At 44.6% G+C, this 17,400-nt stretch overlaps 1 protein-coding gene across 2 annotated transcripts; it reads left to right on the plus strand.

Moving 5' to 3' along the window:
• Positions 1-2,720: 2,720 nt before the first annotated feature.
• Positions 2,721-5,448, plus strand: LOC123149423 (40S ribosomal protein S27). Of its 2 annotated transcripts, XM_044569080.1 has the most exons (6): positions 2,721-2,806; positions 2,896-3,011; positions 3,309-3,337; positions 3,694-3,795; positions 4,415-4,443; positions 5,091-5,448. In XM_044569080.1, the coding sequence occupies exons 1-6, from the start codon at positions 2,721-2,723 to the stop codon at positions 5,215-5,217; spliced, it is 489 nt and encodes a 162-aa protein (XP_044425015.1). In that variant the 3' UTR covers positions 5,218-5,448. The 2 variants fall into 2 exon arrangements, with proteins under 2 accessions (XP_044425015.1, XP_044425016.1); XM_044569081.1 differs by lacking the exons at positions 2,721-2,806; positions 2,896-3,011; positions 3,309-3,337 and adding an exon at positions 3,460-3,598.
• The last annotated feature ends 11,952 nt before the right edge of the window (positions 5,449-17,400 follow it).

Here is a 17,400-nt window from a genome sequence, read left to right on the forward strand (position 1 = left end):
AATATGTACTATGCTTACATAGTACTCCTCCGGCCCACAATGTTAGACGTATTTGCAAGCTAAAACAGCTTGCAAAAACATCTTATGTTATGGAATAGAGGGAGTAGCATGCATCATTACATACACGACAACTAGCTCTAGCACCGAAGGATATTTATCTCCCAAAACATGCATCATTACATGTTTCTAAAATTGTCCAAATTCACACTGAAATACCAACAAAAACCTTATTTCTAGCTCTAGCAACAAAAGTGTCGACGGATCAAGTTTGATAAGATGCGCTCTCGTTTCTTTTGCACAGAAATACCACATGGTTCGATGAACGACTATCTGCTCCCCCAATCAGCTATCGGCAAGGACAATGTGTACCATGCATCCCGCTTTACTACGCTATTGCACGTATCTTTCAACTGTTGATTTGCTATGATATTCATGTCTTCTAAGTCCTTGTGAGAGCCTTCACCGTGTCTTTGGTCTTGCCATCTATGTTTAATAAAGTCCCAAATGAGCTCGTACAAATGTTCTTTTCAATGTGCATGACATCAAAATTGTGTGGCAATTTCAGTTCCTTCCAGTATGGTAGCCCAACACAAGATGCTCATCTTTGGGGAAAAATTCCCTGGCATGGCCTTTGAAGTTTGAAGATGTCCTTCTTTTCTTATTTCCAGGATGTTTTCCATGCTTGAAGCCCTAGAGATTATCTGGTGGTTGTTTTCGCGATAACCCTTTCTCATTCTCGCCATTGAAGGCCTTACTTCTGTGCCACCTATGACGAATAGGCAAGTACCTCATGTGAGCTAAGAAACCAATTCTACTTCGAAGTGCTTGTGAATAGGTTCCAACCCTAGATCTCTCAACATCTTCTTCGCTTTGTAATAGTAAGTGGCTAGAAGTGAGTCACCGGTTGGCAAAACCTTATTATGAAGCTTGAGTAACATGTCAAATGATTTTTTTGCCCCAATGGTTAAGATCTTCGAGGTGTGCCAACTTAAAAAAAAGGATAGTACCGAGTGAGCCCTGAAGCAAAGGTACAACTTACGTCTTACACTTTTTCGCAAGCGATCAAATCTGGTTGATGCCTCATTGGACTTCAAAATGCTACCTCCAACAACATTTTGGTTTTCTTGCTCATCACCCCAATTGTGGCAATGTGGATGTCTCCTAGCGGATCTTGGACCATATCAAATCCATAAAAATCATCAAGATCTTCCTCGTCTCCAAGAGGCTCATAAACTTGGTCTTCATCATTGCTAACTTGTTCTTCATGGAACACCCATTTTGTGTATGAAGTTTGCATACCATACAACAACAAATGGGTTGGAACTTGACTAACACTCTTCTTACTTATATCCATACAATTATGACAAGGGCAAAGCATCGTATCATTGCTAATTTATGTTGAGAAGAAAAATCAATAAATGCATTCGCCCATGCGCTTGAAAACCTACCAGGCAACCTCATCCAACTCCTATCCATACTTTATCTGCACAAGTACTCTACAAGTGAACTAAAGTGGAACTACAAGTACAAAAAAGGAGCTATCGGACGAGAGGAAGGGCCTTGTGGGATCCAAGGATTACACCATGTTTTTTATCGAGGTACCATCTCCCATCCTCCATATAATACCCTTTTCAACAATTCCAAGACTTCTTGGGAACTACAGCTAGATCTAAATAACTTGTGAAGAAGAGAAGATGGGAAATTGATGGAGGAGCCAAGATAGATTTCCTCAATGAAGGGTTTTATTCCCCTCCACGGATGGCGCGCGTCATGAAGGCAGCGAGTCGGAAACGACCGACATGAGTTACATGAATTTTGGACCAATGCAGGACCGTCGCTTCATGATTCTGACCATGAGGGCCCACTACTAAATCTCACACTGACCATCGCGGTCCACCACACGAGGAAACGCCAAATCGCTCCTAGCTCTCTATTTTTCGGGAGCTTAGAGTTTGTAGGGATACGTACGTGTATCGTTCCACCGCAGATCATATGGTTTGCTTTGATTTGCAGTGAAGCAGGGTTGGAAAAAGCGGTAGGCGTAAGCGACGCGGTTGGCCTTCGCCTAGTGCCTAGGCGGTGCCTAAGCGCCCTAGGCGCGGCCTAGGCGGTAATATAGTTTTTACTCGTAGTGTATTTGTAATTATTATATGGGTGTTGATATTAGTTTAGGGCATATAAATAAGTTAACTACCGTCTACTGCCATTGGAATATAACTCGTTTGGCATATTACTGTAGTATGTGGCATGATTTCTTGCTTGGGTAGGCAATTCCTTGCTTGCCCTGCCTAGACCTCCATTTATGCCCTAGGTGAGGCGTTTGGCTACTGCCTAGCGTCTAGGCGTGCCTAAGCGCCTCCTAGGCACTGCCTTTTCCAACAGAGCAGTGAAGGCAGCGAAGCGTTTTCCTCTTGGTGTGTGGCGACTGGAAGCCTAGTCGCTGCTAGGAGAGACCAGCCTTCGAGCGCCGTCCTCCGATGGCTCCCCTCCATCGACGACATCTCGGTTGTCAATGGTGAGGGGGAGTCGTTGGATCCCGCGCATGCGGATTGGGCTCTATGTTTTAGGGCCTTAGTAGCTTCGGTTTTGGGTAGTTCAACATCTTGGCTTTGGCGGCAGCGCTGAACAAAGAAGCTCCAATTCATCCCTTGACGAGGCGATCAACTCTATGGTCGGTGATGGATTTAGGAACTAGCATGTTCAAGTGGGGAAGCGTGGCGATGGCGACATCCTTGTCATGGGCTTGTGTCCTCGAGCTCCGCCGTTGTGACGACGTCTGCTCCAGCGCCGACGTGAAGCTTGGGAGGTAGTCCAGGTGCGGATGCATATAGTAGTCAACATCAATGACATCCGAAGGACAGATCGTGTGCTGGGTTTGTGGTTGGTGGCTGGCAGGTATCGTTTCCTCCTCCAGCATCTTAGTCATGCGGGGGTGTTAGATCTGGAGTTTGATGATGTGTTGAAAGTGCTGCCCCTATCTGATTCGTTCAACAACAATGGTTTCGTCTTTGGTGAGTCACCATGGAGGCTCGCAAGCCTGCATATCAGCCATGGAGCCGTGTCAAACTTGGGAAAAGGAGGTGATTCATCATTTTTCCTTTAGTGGGCATTGTGGTGGTGCCGAGGCAGGTGACGAGCATTGGTGTTAAACTTGGGGGATTCTTCGGCCTTGATTTTATTTTATTTCCCTTTTTGACTGATGTTTTTTTTTGTGTGTAAAGACTAGCGGTCTGTTGTCTTTTGAGTTTTGTCATGTCGGTGTCTACATGATTTGTACTATGATCTTTATTTTCATATATATTTTTGAGACACCTATTACCATGCAAAGAAAAAAAAGGTACGATTTGGTTTGGTCTTTTTAGTGAGTTTGGTTTGATTTTGTAGTGAACGCTGCTGCCGCACCGGCCCATAGGCACAATAGGACGACAAGGCCCATTAGATCGATCGGACGGTCGAGATCCCCTCACCCTCGCCTATAAACGCTACCTCAACCCTAACCTATTCCAGTTTCTCCATCCCCTCGCAGCCGCCGCCTCCTCGGATCGTCCCTGCCGGAGAGACGCCAGAGAGCGCCAGCAAACCCTAACCTCCGACGATGGTGCGCCGCCCGACCCATCTCCATGCCTTCCCTCGCTTGGTTCTTCTTTGGATTTACTCACGGTTCCTGATTCTTGTGTGGTGGCGGTGGCGCAGGTGCTCCAGAACGACATCGACCTGCTCAACCCGCCGGCGGAGCTCGAGAAGCTCAAGCACAAGAAGAAGCGCCTCGTGCAGTCCCCCAACTCCTTCTTCATGGTAAATGAATCCCCCTTCCCCGTAAAATCTCCTCCTTTACGGTACCATTCTCAGCGGTGTTTGTTTAGATTGTTCCGTAATTACATGACGGCGGTATCAGATCCCATCCTATCCAAACGCGATTCCGCTAGACGTGCGACGTAATTTTTCATCCGATTTGGAATTTTGCTTCGGTTGGCCGTTGGTGTAGCTGAGTAATGGTGCCAGTTACCATGGGTTTGTGGTAGATTACGCGGCTGATCGTGATTATCTTTGATGCATTCGTTGTTAGTCCTATATACCCTTGCATGTATGTCAACCTGTATTGGCACATGTTCTAGGTATCCAAAAATCTCTATTCTTGTACCAATGTGTGAGTGAACGCTATAGTGCTGTTCTGGTCTGAGTTGTTTCTGTGGATCCATCGAATCATATCTCCTACTGGACACTCCCATGCAACATAGTGCCGCCACGTTCCTTTTATCATGTATAAGCTGCTGATTATCTTGCCTATATCACAACACTAATGGTTAAAATGTGGCTGCAATAGGTTGTGTGCATTTGTCATGCTTAAGTTTGGCATTGTTGTTCTTTTGTTTGGATTATGGTGGTTCTAATGGCTATGTGTTAACTTCTGCAGGATGTCAAGTGCCAGGGCTGCTTCAACATGTAATTTTTCTAAACCTTTTCTCTTCATTGCAAGTAAATAGTTTCGCTAGGTTCATCTGCTACTGATTAGCCTTGGATGTTCGTTTGATTACAAGACATTGTCATGCTTTAAAACGTTCTTGCTATTTTTGTAGTTTAACTGTTAACGTTAGTTGGCTGCCAAGTACATGCTCATAGTTTATTTTACTGCTTTGTGTTTTCTACTTTAGTACTGCTTTCTGTGACTGCATATGCTTTATAGCTTAATATTAAAAGCATGGGAGATGCATTTTTTTAACATAATTTTGTGTGTTCTGCATTGGGCTTCATGATGATACTGCAGTACACCCTAGTTGTATGTACCAGCCTTGTAACACGCCAGTTCAAACACAATCCTTGTAAATCACTGTGTTCCTAATACTGTAATTGTTCCACAATTATCTTGTATCATCAGCCTCCAATGCCATTTTAAGTTTCTTTTCAAGTACTTTACTATGCAATACATTAATACACAACATATCAATCATTTCTTGTCTCATTTGGGTCATTGAGTCTACTTGCCGTGATTTACTTTTTTTCCTTTTATGTTTGTTGATCATAATTTACTTTAACATGCCTTCCTTTTATTTTATGATTGATTGCTGAATCACTCTCTTCTGTGATTGCAGCACTACTGTGTTCAGCCACTCCCAGACTGTCGTGGTGTGCCCAGGCTGCCAAACAGTGCTCTGCCAGCCAACGGGTGGCAAGGCCAGGCTAACCGAGGGTTGCTCCTTCCGCCGCAAGGGCGACTAAACATCCAAAGGCTATCTAAAAAAGCCAGCGGTTGTTGAACTTTGAGTTATTCCAGGGTGTTAGTCTGAAGATTTTGCAATGTCTGGCAAATTGAACCCATCTTTGGTAATGTGATATCTAGCTTGAGTATTATTATGATGACCACTGTACTATGTTCCGTTTGGGTTGTGAGATCAGACTAGTAGTACCTGCCTGGCAATATGCTTGTCTTTGATGAGTTGTTATTCCTTCTGATGTTGTCTCTGGTGTATGACGCTTGAAATGTCTATTGCTTGCATTATTTGTTGCACTTGCACTTGATGCCTCCCTATGCTGCCTTTTGCCGCTTTCTGTAATAATCGAGCCATCCAACAGTATGCTCTTCTGCAGACACAGATACTGAATGCCCCAGAAGTTCTGTTGGCATTTGAAACTGGATGAATTTCATGCAAACTGGACCTAATTCGCAATCCGTACTTGTTATATGTCCCTTGACATGGATATGGGAGTTTGCCATTCAACCGTATTCCCAAAACTTTTGCTAGCATTTTGAATGAAAATTGAGCAAACCAAATGAATTTCATGCAAAGAGAATGAATTCAATGCAAATCGGACCTAATTCTGTGACAAAACCGGACAAGTTAACTCAAATTTTAAGAAAACTAGAAAAAACCACATGAGTAACCGGACGGTAAGAGCATCTCCAGCTGTCTAGGGGCGAACCGGTGCTAGATTGACCGTTGGGGCGTCTCAGATGATGCCTCCAAGCTGCGGCATATTCAAACTTGATCATTCCCGCTCAAAAAAAGTCACATGTCTGGCGATCACATCTGCCCAGTTCGGCGATCATCTTGTCATAGTTCGGCAATCGAATGGAAAAGTTTGGCGTACAAAAAAGAGAGGGCGGGTGTACACCGCATCACACGGCAGGCTCGTCCTCCGATGTTGTCGGCTTGGGGGTGCGCGGGCTAGGCGGTGTCGAAGCTACTTCTGTTCTGGGCGGCGTCGGCGCGGCTTCTGTGCCGCTGGGCGTCGTGGAGGCATCATCGCTCGGCCTTGGCGGCGTCGTCGGCGTGGGGGTGGGAGTTGGCGACGCCGTCGACGGCAGCTGGTTCAGGATAAGGCCACGCTTCGCCAAGTACCACGCCTTGACCGCCTCTTCGTTGCTATGGAGCATGTCCGCCCCGCCCAGCAGGAAAGCCAGGTCGGCGTTCCTCTTCGCGGCGACGTTCGTCCGGAGTAGGTCGAGCTTGACGGCACTGCTCGTCATCAACGCCCACCACCGCGCCTCGGTCTTCTGTTCACGTAGGACGACTCGGGCCTGTGCGTCGGCGAGGCATGCGCGCGGTAGCCGAGTCGCCGTGTTTCCCCTTCTTGGCCCCCTTGTTGCCCTCGGGGCGCCCTTCGCCCGCGCCCGGCGTCGGCGCGTCCGACTTGTAGGTCTCCTTGGCCTTGACGAGGGTGCGCTGAACATCCGCCCACTTGTCGCACTTCTCGATCCGTTTGGAGACGTGGAGGTATTTGAAATCTTGGTCGCTGCTGTCATGCCGGAACATGCCGAACATCCACACAAGTTGCGTCGAGGGACTACCAGTGAGCGGCGCGCGCCCGGCGAAATGGAAACGGAGAGGCCGGCGATCCATACCTGATCCTCGACGCTGGTGCCGCAATCTCCTCGACGATCCCATGCCATTTGTTACACGCCGACTGAATGAGCCCCCAATGGTTCGCCATTGCCTTTGAAGTAGGGGTCGACGAGTTTGCGCTCGTCGAAATCGGCCTTGATGCGGTCTCAATACGTGTCGATGCTCAGATTCGTGCCAGTGATCGGGTCGAGGCAGATGACTTTCCACGCTTCGGCGAGGCACTCGTCCTCCTTGGACGCCCACTTGATGCGCGGCTCGCCGGTCCTGGTCGCCCCCTTCCTCTTCTTTCGTTTCCTCGCCGGAGGAGGCGCCGGTTCCTTCTCCTCCTCCTCCTCCTCATCCTCCTTCGGCTCAGGCTCGTCCTCACCGTACTCGAGCTCGCCGTCCATGTCGTCGTTGAGGTCCACTGTGTCGTCCTGGGTAGTAAAGCCGGGGGACGCGGCGGCGGCGGCCGAGCTGGACGTGATGATGTCGTCCATGTCGGCTTCGGTCACTCGGTGTCGCCGAGATGCGACGTGGAGGCTTAAGAGGGGGCAGCGCGCCATGGCGGAGAGGGGTGTTAGGGAGGATGCTTACGCCGGCGGAGAGTAGTTGTACGGGGGGTACTGTACGCCGGTGAAGGCAGGCGAGGGCGTGCGCTGTGCCGGGTGACCATGGGGGAAGGTGATGTTGGGGTTGAACCCGCCATGCGCGTCACCATTGGCGTAGCCCGGCGACGGCATGCAGCCCTAGGGTTGCGGCGACGACGAGAAGCCGGCCGATGAACCAACGCTCTGCTGGCTCCAGGGCGCGTACTGACCATGGCCGTCGGGCGGGTTCATCATCCCCACGCAAGCCGCCTCTTGTTCGGCTGACCGCTCCGCCTGTTCCACCGCCGCCGCAGCCGTGAGCCGCGCCGCGCTGTCCTGGGCCTTCTTGGCGTTGGCCCTGTTCCGCCGGTCGGTGGTGATAACCTCTCGACGTTGAACTTCAGCCCTTCAATCGGTGTTGGACATGCCCGGGGGCTTGGACGGCAGCGCCCTCGGCTTCCTCTGTTTCGGCTGGGCTACGGCAGTGGTCGCAGTCGTCGCGGCGCGGGGGATCACATATTTCTTCGGCGGCATGGCGACCGGCTGGGAGGGAAGGAGGAGGAAGATTGGCAGGGGGAATGGAGAGAATGAAAGGGAAGCCAGGGGGAAAGCGGGAAGATTCGGCGGGAAAAGGCCCTCCTCTCGCCGACGGAGCGGCCCCACGCCCCTTTTCGCTTGTGCCGGCGCCCCAGCGCGCCGGTTCAGCTCGGACGCGCCGGTTGTTATTTCGGCCCAACCCGGCGAAAAACTGTCTCCTGGGGCGCGACTGGGCCGATTTTGGCCCGCCGGCGCTAAAAATTCTCTTGGGTGGGCCTGTTGGGGGCGCGGCTGGAGATGCTCTAACCTTGTACGCATGTCCGCTCCTGCCCCTCTTGCCCTTGTCGACAACAAGGGTGGCGGCACGCACTCGCCCACACCATTCTTGGCATGCTGCTTGTTGAGGCGGCATCACGCCGCGCAAATGTCTCTACGGTGGCCCCGGACCAGACAAGGGGGCCCAGGCCTCCGTGTGCACGGGTTTGTGAGGACCTAGTCCAGTGTGCGTGTTGCACCGCTCTTGTCGTTCCTCCTCCAGCATGGTGTTGCATGGTGATGTGCAGCTGCCACCACGACGGTGGTAATGCAGAAGGCATCAGCGCACGTTCATGAGTGTAGAGAGGCTCCTTAACAGCGACCGGTCGCCGACGGACGGGCTCCAAGAGTTTCGCCTGGAGGGGCAGGACCGGGGTGTAAGTTGTGATAATGCCGACACGAGGTGGATCACCTGATTGTGCGTCCCAGATATAAAACCGCCCCTCCTTCCACTTCTGGTTCGTCCCTGCAAACTGCCCTACCAGGGTCCGGATCCGAATTGCTTGCATATGGCAGCTCCCCCACACCCGCAAGTTTAGTTCGCGTTAGTTTGGAGTTTGACGTGGAAGTATTTTCTCCAAAGACCAACGCGAGGCTCGATGACCAGGAAGCACTCACAGAAACCGATGAAACAAGCGACGTGTAGAACGAAGTTGGGGTGAGATGATGTACTTGGAGGCCTTAAAACTAGAGAATGGATGGGTTAGATAGCTTAAGCCACTAAGGAGAAAGAGGATGAAGTTAACCCGCTCGTACGCCTCCGGGTTGGGCATGGGTGATGACCCACAAGTATAGGGGGTCTATCTTAGTCCTTTCGATAAGTAAGAGTGTTGAACCCAACGAGGAGCAGAAGGAAATGATAAGCGGTTTCCAGTATTCTATGCAAGTACTGAAATAAGTGGTAACAGATAGTTTTGTGATAGGATAATTTATAACGAGCAACAAGTAACAAAAGTAAATAAAGTATAGCAAGGTGGCCCAATCTTTTTTGTAGCAAAGGACAATCCTGGACAAACTCTTATATAGAGAAAAGCGCTCCCGAGGACACATGGGAATATCGTCAAGCTAGTTTTCATCATGCTCATATGATTCGCGTTTGGTACTTTGATAATCTGATATGTGGGTGGACCGGTGCTTGGGTACTGTCCTTACTTGGACAAGCATCCCACTTATGATTAACCTCTATTGCAAGCATCCGCAACTACAACAGAAGTATTAAGGTAAACCTAACCATAGCATGAAACATATGGATCCAAATCAGCCCCTTACGAAGCAACGCATAAACTAGGGGTTAAGCTTCTCTCAATTTAGCAACCCATCATCTACTTATTACTTCCCAATGCCTTCCTCTAGGCCCAACTAATGGTGAAGTGTCATGTAGTCGACATTCACATAACACCACTAGAGGAGAGACAACATACATCTCATCAAAATATCGAACGAATATCGAATTCACATGACTACTAATAGCAAGACTTCTCCCATGTCCTCAGGAACAAACGTAACTACTCACAAAGCATAAACATGTTCATAATCAGAGGGGTATTAATATGCATATAGGATCTGAACATATGATATTCCACCAAATAAACCAACTAGCATCAACTACAAGTAGTAATTAACACTACTAGCAACCTACTAGCGCCAATCCCGGACTTGGAGACAAGAATTGGATACAAGAGATGAACTAGGGTTTTGAGAGGAGATGGTGCCGATGAAGATGTTGATGGAGATTGCCCTCTCCTGATGAGAGGAGCATTGGTGATGACGATGGCGATGATTTCCCCCTCCCGGAGGGAAGTTTCCCCGGTAGAACAGCTCCGCCAGAGCCCTAAATTGGTTCCGCCAAGGTTCTGCCTCGTGGCGGCGGAGTTTCGTCCGAGAAGATGGCTTATGATTTTTTCCTCATCGAAAGACTTCATATAGCACAAGATGGCCATCAGAGGGCCACCAGGGGGCCCACGAGGTAGGGGGGCGTGCCCAGGGGGGTAGGGCGCGCCCCCACCCTCGTGGGCAGGGTGTGGCTCCCCTGGTGAACTTCTTGCGCTCAGTATTTTTTATATATTCTGAAATTGACTTCCGTGAAGTTTCAGGACTTTTGGAGCTGTGCAGAATAGGTCTCTAATATTTGCTCTTTTTCCAGCCCAGAATCCCAGCTGCCGGCATTCTCCCTCTTTATATAAACCTTGTAAAATAAGAGATAATATGCATAAGTATTGTGACATAAATGTGTAATAACAGTCCATAATGCAATAAATATCGATATAAAAGCATGATGCAAAATGGACGTATCAACTCCCCCAAGCTTAGACCTCGCTTGTCCTCAAGCGAAAGCCGAAATCAAAAAATATGTCCACATGTTTAGAGATAGAGGTGTCGATAAAAGTAAAATACGGACATGAGGGCATCATGATCATTCTTAGAACAACAACTTATATAATTCTTGTCATATGATTTCTCATGCTAGAGTAATAATTTCAATCACAATTTCAAGTATGAATCATAAACTTCATTGAAAACTAACAAACTATAATCTCAGTCATTGGAGCAATTGAAATTTATCATAACATAGGAAAGAGTCAACATATAAGAGCTTTTCAGCAAGTCCACATACTCAACTATCATATAGTATTTCAGAATTGCTGACACTCACACAATACTTATGGGTATGGAGTTTTGATCAGACACAGAGAAAGATAGGGGCTTATAGTTTTCCCTCCCAACGTTTTACCTCAAGGGTAATGTCAACAATAATAGTTCATGAAAACTCACATCCAATTAGTCATATATACCAGGATCTTTCCAACATACTGTGCTTGCCAAAGGATAAAATATAAAAAGGAAAGGTGAAGATCACCATGACTCTTATGCAGGGTAGGAGATAAAAGTAAAAGATAGGCCCTTCGCAGAGGGAAGCAAAGGTTGTCATGCGCTTTTATAGTTGGATACACAAAATCTTAATGCGAAAGAACGTCACTTTATATTGCCACTTGTAATATGGACCTTTATTATGCAGTCTGTTGCTTTTATTTCTTCCATATCACATGATCGTATAAAGCTTATTTCTCCCACACTAATAAGTCATACATATTTACAGAGAAATTTTTATTGCTTGCACCGATGACAACTTACTTGGAGGATCTTACTCAATCCATAGGTAGGTATAGTGGACTCTCATGGCAAAACTGGTTTAAGGGTATTTGGAAGCACAAGTAGTACCTCTACTTGGTGCGATGAATTTTGGCTAGCATGAGGGGGAAAGGCAAGCTCAACCACGTTAGACGATCCATGACAATATAATTTATCTCAGATGTAAGAAAACATAATCCATTACGTTGTCTTCCTTGTCCAACGTCAACTCTTTAGCATGTCATATTTTAATGAGTGCTCACAATCATAAAAGATGTCCAAGATAGTATATCTATATGTGAAGACCTCTCTTTCTTTATTACTTCCTATTAATTGCAACGATGACCAAAACTATGTTTGTCAACTCTCAACAACTTTTATTCAACATACTTTTTCTATGTGAGCTCATTACGCTCCATAAGATCCATATGATCCCTTTGCTTCTTTTTATTTCTTCCTCTTTTCTTTTATTCACTTAAGATCATGGCAAAAGAATCAAGCACTTGACTCAACACTAATCTTTATTGTATATAGCTCACGGACTCGATTACATAGAAGGATTATAAAGAAAAACTCACAAGTAGATCATACTAAAAACTTTTATTCTACTAGATCAAGATATTACCAAAAGGATCGAACTAAGAAAAATGGTGAAGGTAAAAGTGATGATGATACGATACCGGGGCACTCCCCCAAGCTTGGCAGTTGCCAAGGGGAGTGCCCATACCAGATACTCAATTCTTCTTTGTTGGTGGAGACGGTGATGATTTTGTTGATGGCGTAGGCTTGTCGTCCTTCTTCCAAGGCATAGGCTCACCATCATAGAAGGATGATCGAGTCTCCTGAAACCTCAAATCTGCAGCCAAACTCATCCTCTTGAATCTATATTCATACTCACAGTTTTGATTTTGCAGGTCGTAGGTGTTTGTTTTTCTCATGAAGCTTGAATATGGCCTCCCCAATGTCTTTTACGTCCAACTTGTGGTTGTTGGTGAACTCTGTGATCATAATGTGATTGGAATCGAGTCCACGCTCCACCATCTCCTGACACTTGAAAACTTCTTGCTCCAGTGCCTCGAGCCTTGCCTCCGTGCTTCCGGTCTTCCTTGGTCCCTCAGCATCACGGATGTGCAACAACCCCTCACGCATCTCAATGGTTTGAGGGTATTGCAGCACTTCTGCGAGGTAGGGGTTGATGGCCTTCTCGAAGAACTGGTCCTTGGGGGCACTTGAAGACGACATGACGACCTGGATCTGTCAGAAAAACAGCTCGAAACAAAAACAGAAGATTTTTGTGTGATACGGGAGTCAAAATCCCTAGGAGAATATATAATGAATTTTTACCGATCAAAATACGTAACGTGTACGAAAACGGAGTCCAGAGAGCACACGAGGTGCCCATGAGGTAGGGGGGCGTGCCCAGGGGGTAGGGCGCGCCCTCCACCCTCGTGGAGCCCTCGTGTCCTTCCAGACTGCTACTTATTTTTTATTTTTCTAAATATTTCAAAACGGAGAAATATTGCCTTAAAAACTGTTTTGGAGTCGGTTTACTTACCGTACCACATACATATTCCTTTTCGGAGTCTGAAACGTTCCAGAAAGTGTCCCTTATGTATTCCTCCGGGGTTACGGTTTCAATAACATTGGTTTCAACATTTATGGGATTACCCGAGATATAATGTTTGATTCTTTGACCGTTCACCACCTTCGGATTTGTGCCTTCGAAGTTGTTGATTTTTATGGCACCGGAACGATAGACCTCCTCGATAACGTAAGGACCTTCCCGTTTAGAGAGAAGTTTCTTGCAAAAAATCTTAAACGAGAGTTGTATAGCAATACATAATCACCTACGTTAAACTCACGTTTTTGTATCCTTTTATCATGCCATCTTTTAACTTTTTCTTTGAACAACTTGGCATTTTCGTAGGCTTGGGTTCTCCATTCATCGAGTGAGCTAATATCAAATAACCTCTTCTCACCGGCAAGTTTAAAATTATAATTGAGCTCTTTAATGGCCCAATATGCCTTATGTTCTAGCTCAAGAGGTAAGTGACATGCTTTTCCATAAACCATTTTACACGGAGACATACCCATAGGATTTTTATATGCAGTTTTATAGGCCCATAATGCATCATCAAGTTTCTTGGGCCAATTCTTTCTAGATCTATTAACAGTCTTTTGCAAAATTAATTTGAGCTCTCTATTACTCAATTCTACTTGACCACTAGACTGTGGGTGATAAGGGGACGCAATTCTATGATTAACATCATACTTAGCAAGCATTTTACAGAAAGCGCCATGAATAAAATGTGAACCACCATCAGTCATTAAATATCTAGGGACTCCAAATCTTGGAAAAATAACTTCTTTAAGCATCTTAATAGAGGTGTTATGATCAACACTACTAGTTGGAATAGTTTCTACCCACTTAGTAACGTAATCAACAACAACTAAAATATGTGTATATCCATTAGAGGAAGGAAAAGGCACCATATAGTCAAAGCCCCAAACATCAAATGGTTCAATAACAAGTGAATAATTCATAGGCATTTCCTGACGTCTACTAATATTACCAATTCTTTGACATTCATCACAAGATAAGACAAACTTACGGGCATCCTTGAAGAGAGTAGGCCAATAAAAACCAGATTGCAATACCTTATGTGCAGTTCTATCTCCAGCATGGTGCCCCCCATAAGCTTCGGAGTGACACTTGCGTAGGATCTGTTCCTGTTCATGCTCAGGTACACAACGTCTAATAACACCATCTACTCCTTCTTTATAAAGATGCGGGTCATCCCAAAAGTAATGCCTCAAATCATAGAAGAACTTTTTCTTTTGCTGGTATGTGAAACTAGGTGGTATGAATTTAGCAACAATGTAATTAGCATAATCAGCATACCGTGGAGCAGTATGAGAATTATTTATGACATTTAATTGCTCATCAGGAAAGCTATCATCAATAGGTAGTGGGTCATCAAACATATTTTCTAACCTAGACAAGTTGTCTGCAACGGGGTTCTCAGCTCCCTTTTTATCAACAATATGTAAGTCAAATTCTTGTAGCAAGAGAACCCATCTAATAAGTCTAGATTTAGCATCTTTCTTTTCCATAAGATATTTAATAGCAGCATGATTAGTGTGAATAGTTACTTTAGAATCAACAATATAAGGTGTGAACTTATCACAAGCAAATACAACTGCTAAGAATTCTTTTTCAGTAGTAGCATAATTTCTTTGAGCATTGTCTAGAGTTTTACTAGCATATTGAATAACATTTAATTTCTTATCAACTCTTTGCCCTAGAATAACACCTACAGCATAATCACTAGCATCACACATAATTTCAAAGGGTAAATTCCAATCAGGTGGCTGAACAATAGGTGCAGAGATTAATGCTTTCTTAAGTACTTCAAATGCTTCTACACAATCATCATCAAAGACAAATGGTATATCTTTTTGTAATAAATTAGTCAGAGGCCGAGAGATTTTTAAGAAGTCCTTAATGAACCTCCTATAAAATCCGGCGTGACCAAGGAAACTTCTTATACCTTTAATGTCCTTGGGACATGGCATCTTTTCAATAGCATCAACCTTGGCTTTATCAACCTCAATACCTCTTTCAGAAACTTTATGCCCCAGGACAATACCTTCATTAACCATAAAGTTGCACTTTTCCCAATTCAAGACAAGATTAGTTTTTTCACATCTCTGCAAAACTCGATCAAGGTTGCTTAAGCAGTCATCAAAAGAAGATCCATAGACGGAGAAATCATCCATGAAGGCCTCACACATCTTTTCACAAAAGTCAGAGAATATAGCCATCATGCATCTTTGAAAGGTAGCAGGTGCATTACATAAACCAAAAGGCATACGTCTATAAGCAAAAGTACCAAAAGGGCAAGTAAAAGTAGTCTTTGATTGATCTTTGGTCGACACAGGTATTTGAGAGAAACCAGAATAACCATCTAGAAAGCAAAAATGTGTATGTTTGGATAATCTTTCTAGCATTTGATCGATAAAAGGTAAGGGGTAATGATGCTTTTTAGTAGCCTTATTTAATTTGCGGAAATCAGTTACCATCCTATAACCTGTAATAATTCTTTGAAGGATCAATTCATCTTTATCATTAGGAACAACAGTAATACCTCCCTTCTTGGGGACACAATGGACAGGACTTACCCACTGACTATCAGCAACGGGATAAATTATACCTACCTCAAGGAGCTTTAGTATTTCCTTTCTTACCACTTCTTTCATTTTAGGATTCAGCCGTCGTTGATGATCACGAACTAGTTTAGCATCTTCTTCCAAATTTATTTTATGTTGACATAGAGTGGGACTCATGCCCTTAAGATCATCAAGAGTATACCCAATAGCAGCACGGTGCTTCTTCAGAGTTTTCAATAATCTCTCTTCCTCATGCTCTGAAAGGTTAGCACTAATAATAATAGGATATATCTTTTTCTCATCAAGATAAGCATATTTAAGAGTATCAGGCAACGGTTTAAGCTCAAACACGGGGTCACCCTTGGGGGGAGGAGGATCCCCTAGGCTTTCAACAGGTAAATTGTTTTTCAGAATAGGTTCCTGTTTAAAGAATACTTCATCTATTTCCCTTCTTTCATTCATAAACATATCATTTTCATGGTTTAGCAAATATTGTTCTAAAGGATCACTAGGAGGTACGGCAATAGAAGCAAGACCAATAATTTCATCCTTACTAGGCAATTCTTCTTCACGGTGTTGTCTACTAAATTTAGAGAAATTAAATTCATGAGTCATATCATCTAAACCGATAGTAACAACATCCCTTTTGCAATCTATGGTAGCATTAACAGTGTTCAAGAAGGGTCTACCAAATATAATGGGACAAAAGCTATCTTGTGGGGAACCAAGAACAAGAAAATCAGCAGGATATTTAGTTTTCCCACACAAGACTTCAACATCTCTAACAATTCCCATTGGTGAAATAGTATCTCTATTGGCAAGTTTAATTGTGACATCAATATCTTCTAACTCAACAGGTGCAATATCATGCATAATTTCTCTATAAAGGCTAATAGGTATTGCACTAGCACTGGCACCCATATCACATAAGCCATGATAACAATGATCTCATATTTTAACAGAAATAACAGACATGCCTACCATGGGTTTAGGTTTATCTTTAGCACAAGGTTTAGCAATTCTAGCAGTTTCATCACACAAGTAAATAACATGCCCATCAATATTATCAGACAAGAGATCTTTAACAATAGCAATATTAGGTTCAACTTTAACTTGCTCAGGAGGTGTATATGCTTTAATATTGCTTTTACGAACCACAGTTGAAGCTTTAGCATGATCCTTTATCCTAACAGGGAAAGGTGGTTTCTCAACATAAGCAGTAGGAACAATAGGATCATTATAAGTGACAATCTTTTCTTCAACTTTAATAGGTGCAGCTACTTTTACTTCTATGGGAGGATGATATTTAAACCACTTCTCCTTGGGGAGATCAACATAAGTAGCAAAAGATTCATAGAAAGAAGCTACTATCTCAGAGTCAAGTCCATATTTAGTGCTAAATTTACGGAAAACATCGGTATCCATAAAAGATTTAACACAATCAAGCTTAGGTGTCATACCTGATTCCTTACCTTCGTCGAGGTCCCAATCTTCAGAGTTGCGTTTAATTCTTTCCAATAAATCCCATTTGAATTCAATAATCTTTATCATAAAAGAGCCAACACAAGAAGTATCGAGCATGGTGTGATTATTATCAGAAAGCCGAGCATATAAATTTTGAATAATCATCTCTCTTGAGAGCTCATGATTGGGGCATGAATATAACATTGATTTAAGCCTCCCCCAAGCTTGAGCGATGCATTCTCCTTTGCGAGGCCAAAAATTATATATATAATTGCGATCACGATGAACAAGATGCATAGGATAAAACTTCTGATGAAATTCCAATTTCAATCGTTTGTAATTCCAAGACCCCATATCATCACATAGCCTATACC

This window comes from Triticum aestivum, chromosome 7A (genome assembly GCF_018294505.1).
Source record: "Triticum aestivum cultivar Chinese Spring chromosome 7A, IWGSC CS RefSeq v2.1, whole genome shotgun sequence".
NCBI classification, from domain to species: domain Eukaryota; kingdom Viridiplantae; phylum Streptophyta; class Magnoliopsida; order Poales; family Poaceae; genus Triticum; species Triticum aestivum.

Bases quoted from the DNA above. Each gene is read 5' to 3' on its own strand.
- LOC123149423 (XM_044569080.1), top strand. From the start codon at position 2,721: ATGGCGACATCCTTGTCATGGGCTTGTGTCCTCGAGCTCCGCCGTTGT. The intron at 3,338-3,693 runs GTACGATTTGGT...GCGGTGGCGCAG, and splicing joins ACCATGCAAAGAAAAAAAAG to GTGCTCCAGAACGACATCGA. The intron at 4,444-5,090 runs GTAATTTTTCTA...CTGTGATTGCAG, and splicing joins TGCCAGGGCTGCTTCAACAT to CACTACTGTGTTCAGCCACT.